Source organism: Montipora capricornis, chromosome 11, assembly GCF_036669925.1.
Source record: "Montipora capricornis isolate CH-2021 chromosome 11, ASM3666992v2, whole genome shotgun sequence".
Lineage (NCBI taxonomy): Eukaryota > Metazoa > Cnidaria > Anthozoa > Scleractinia > Acroporidae > Montipora > Montipora capricornis.
In genome coordinates, this window is record NC_090893.1 from 32,511,214 (window position 1) to 32,514,817 (window position 3,604).

Sequence of the window (3,604 nt, forward strand, 5' to 3'; positions counted from 1 at the left end):
TCGTGGAGAGCAACTAAAAACACACTAAACTAGCTTTTAAAGCATTGTTGAAACCATTTTAGGTAATTCTGACAAATTTTAAGACATCCGGTCGTTGGGTGCACCCCGGGGCTTACTTCACTCGAGGATTTCTTGCAGAGACTTAAAAGCTATATTCGCAAGCAAAACAGGAAATCCCACTTGCAGATTTTCAGCCACATACTCTTAAGTCAATTTGTACAACATAATAAACAGCATAGCAGACAACAAGAAAGTTTTGGTCCGTAGCTTAAATTAAAACAGGGATTGACCATGTATTGCATATTAAACAGTAACAGGAAAATCCTGCTCAGCAGCTTTATCAGAATTTCCGAGCAGGCTCAGAAAATAGATCCTCACTTACAGAACTATTGCTTATGTTTTGATCCACACACTAAAAACTTGAGCCCCTACGTAAATGTAAAAACAATCTGATAAGCTTCTCATGTAGGGGACGTTTTGTTCATTTTGAAACGAGAACGCTTTTATTTTATCCCGTGTTTTTGGGAAACAGCACTGATTGTTCTGTAGCTAATAAGTTCATTGGTATTTATTGTTGGCCCTTAAAAACCCCTATGGGGAGATGGAAATTAAGTACGTACGATGTATTATAAGAGTCTTTTAAGGTTACTCATAAGTCGTACAAGGCAAGGGACAGTTCTCACGAATCTATAAGGAACCGAAGTTGTTGATGAAGGTCCAGGCCCAGATTACAAGTGGGGGAAAAATTAACTCAGGCGTTCTCTGTGCTAAATACTTCCCTGTAATCTGTTTAGCTCATTATGCGACTGAATTTCAAACGTGTGTTAACAACCTTAGGCCAATATAATCCTTGAAAGGTAATTTTCCAATTAAGTTGAAGTTCTTGAAGAGTTTAGAAGAAATTTTTTTTTTAAATCTAGGAATTTACCTTTAGCCTATTTCGCCGATTAATTGCTCATAAAAAAAATTCCAAAACAAACTATTTCGAAGATAAACAAAACCTCACGGAAGACAGACCGAGATCGCCCCAGACCTGGCTTGTTGAAGTTATATTATCCATACTTAATTGTATTTTCTAGAGATACCGCGAGAAATACCAACCTATAAACACCTTTGAATTGGATTTTTACGGACTTAAAAAGTCGTCTGGGATTATCAAGGACGAGATTTAACTGAAGATAAGTCAGTTTGAACAAAGTCAGTAATACAGACTTCGACTGCTTTACAAATGTTGGGAAACTCCAGAAAATGCGGTTTGAGTACGGAAACATCAAGCCAGGGTTAGCTTCCTGACCGTGCCTGTCATTTGTACAAATCGGGTACTTGTAAAAGGTCAGAAAAAATAGTGATACTAAATACGAACATAAATACGGGTGCAAGCGCTCACAGGTCAAAACAAAAGGAATTGTATTTTTTTAGAGTTAATCGCTAGTCTTCTTCAGTAGAAGAGAAAGCTTGCAGGACACTTCCCGATTCATCCAGTGAAGTCGAGGTTTATGTTGTGTGATTTAAGAGAATTTTGCCGATGAACCGGCACCTTCTTTCTACTAGAGATAAACTTTCCAAGGGCAACAGCTTAATGTTACCGCTCAACGAAACATCCATCACCTGGGGGGAGGCAAACTGATGCTTCTTTTCACAAATTAAAAAAAACCCCTGGGATTTTTCCTTTCACGGTTCATCCAGGGTCCCAGTACGGCAGTCTAACACCGTGAACTGTGCCGGATTGGTTTTGAAGATAGGCTGGTTTCTTACAACCACAACAAACGTGGCCATGTGTACCGAAAGAACAATTTCCCCAAAAGTAACTTTGTGGTGGACCAAGTCTTGTAAGCTTCTTGTGTCTCTTTGTGATCCATAAAAGGCGTAAAAAAGCCAAACTAATAAAAAATAAGTGAATAAATTTGTCTTTTATTAGCTGCAAGCGAGAGCGGTCCGAATACAATTGAAGACTAAGTTCTATTTCCAACTGTATGGCCGTAAGCGGAACAAAAGAACAGTTTTAATAGTTGCCGAAGTCAGCCTTTCAGAAGGGACGAAACTTCTATTAATAATTTTTCAATGTCGAAATTTTTGCTGAGTTGCTCTGACGTACAGTCGTTAAGATTCCTATTAAACGTTTAAAAGTAACGAGGGCTGCATTAGTCACGTTTGCCATCTTTAAGTTAAAAAAGTTTAAAGAATATGACTTATGAGAAATTTGCCTTAACATAACAGAGTGGATGTTTTTTTTTTCGCTAACAGGAAGACGAAAGCGTGCAAAACTGATTTGATGTTCTGTTTATTTCCAACTTAATGGCCGTGAATGAGAAAAACAGTTTTGTTGGCGAAAGGAGCCTTTCGGAAGTGACAATCGCCCTTTGAATGATTTATTAATATCGAAATTGTTTTAAGCCGTTTCCGAGTATTTTCAAGTGTCGCCCTTGCGAACATTTCAAGTTAACGAGAGATGACAATTTACGGGCTTACTAATTGCTCTCAGGGGCCTCAGTCAATAATATCGGGAAGTTTGTCAAAAGACTGGGGCGTAAAGTTAAGAAATACCCCACTTGTACAGCAAAACAAAAAGCGGAATGAATTCCGTACAGGTCCCTACTTCATTATGCATGCAGAATAAATAAATTATTCATTCGGGCTATTGTTTTGTAGAACAATACGTATACCCAAGAGAACCGAATATATACATGGGTAATTTGTACTTACGGGATGAATAAAAAGGGATCTCATTTTTCCCTCCCTCCCTCTCTCTCTCTTCTTTCCTTCCATCGCCCACACCGTTACTCGCTTTCGTCCCAGCTTTCCTCTTTCTATTCCTTCGTCTTGTTCTTATTTCCAGATCCCGCTTGGCTTTTTCTGCCATTTTATCCCACGTTGTGTCACTCGCAACTGGCTTTAAACTCCGACCCACTGTAAACCTCTGGATTACTTGTCCCTGTTCTTTACCACTGAGCTATCGTGTCAAGTTGCCAACTCACACCTTGAAAATGATATTTATTTTGAATTCTGGCGCACTATTTACAAAACAATGATACGTAATTATATACACGTGCCGCGCCGAGCACCTACAATCGAACTTACACTTGTAGATTACCGCTGGAGATCTCTGTTTTACTACTCTTGAAACAACCTATCCCTTTAATAATGCTAACCGTAACCCTAATTACGACTAAAGGCACTGTTTAGGCTTAAGGTTAGTCCCTGTGGTAGTTTTTGGTTTTCCAGTATTGCTGTGAACTGTGACCTGCTTTTCCTTCATGCCCCGTGCGTGCGGCACACTTATAAGTTCACTGCGTGGAAGATACCACGCTTACAGTCTGATTGGTGCATCTTTCATGGGAAACTTTAATGCACGAGTTCATTGCAATTAAAATCGTTTCATGTTTCCCTTCTTTTGAAGCAAACTTGTGTCTTCGTAATAATCAAGATGGCTACCAAGTAAAAGCGTCACAGCAAAGGGAGATTTGAACATTTGGAAATTGTCCCTGCCTTGTAGCCTATCCCGAGCTGTGCATAGAGTGGTGCAAAGAAAACAGTTTACTTTCGTCTTCCGTGTCCAAAACCTGTGCGGTGAAAACGCAGTCAGTTGGCAAAGACAAAGTGCATC

At 39.4% G+C, this 3,604-nt stretch overlaps 1 protein-coding gene across 1 annotated transcript in view; it reads right to left on the minus strand.

The window, feature by feature from the left end:
- The window catches only part of LOC138023400 (uncharacterized), a 12,918-nt gene extending 10,058 nt beyond the window's left edge, over nt 1-2,860 (minus strand). Inside the window, exon 1 of the mRNA XM_068870405.1 lies at nt 2,704-2,860. Coding sequence (XP_068726506.1) covers nt 2,704-2,860 — 157 coding nt within the window. The remainder of the gene's footprint in view (nt 1-2,703) is intronic.
- Between the last annotated feature and the right edge of the window lie 744 nt (nt 2,861-3,604).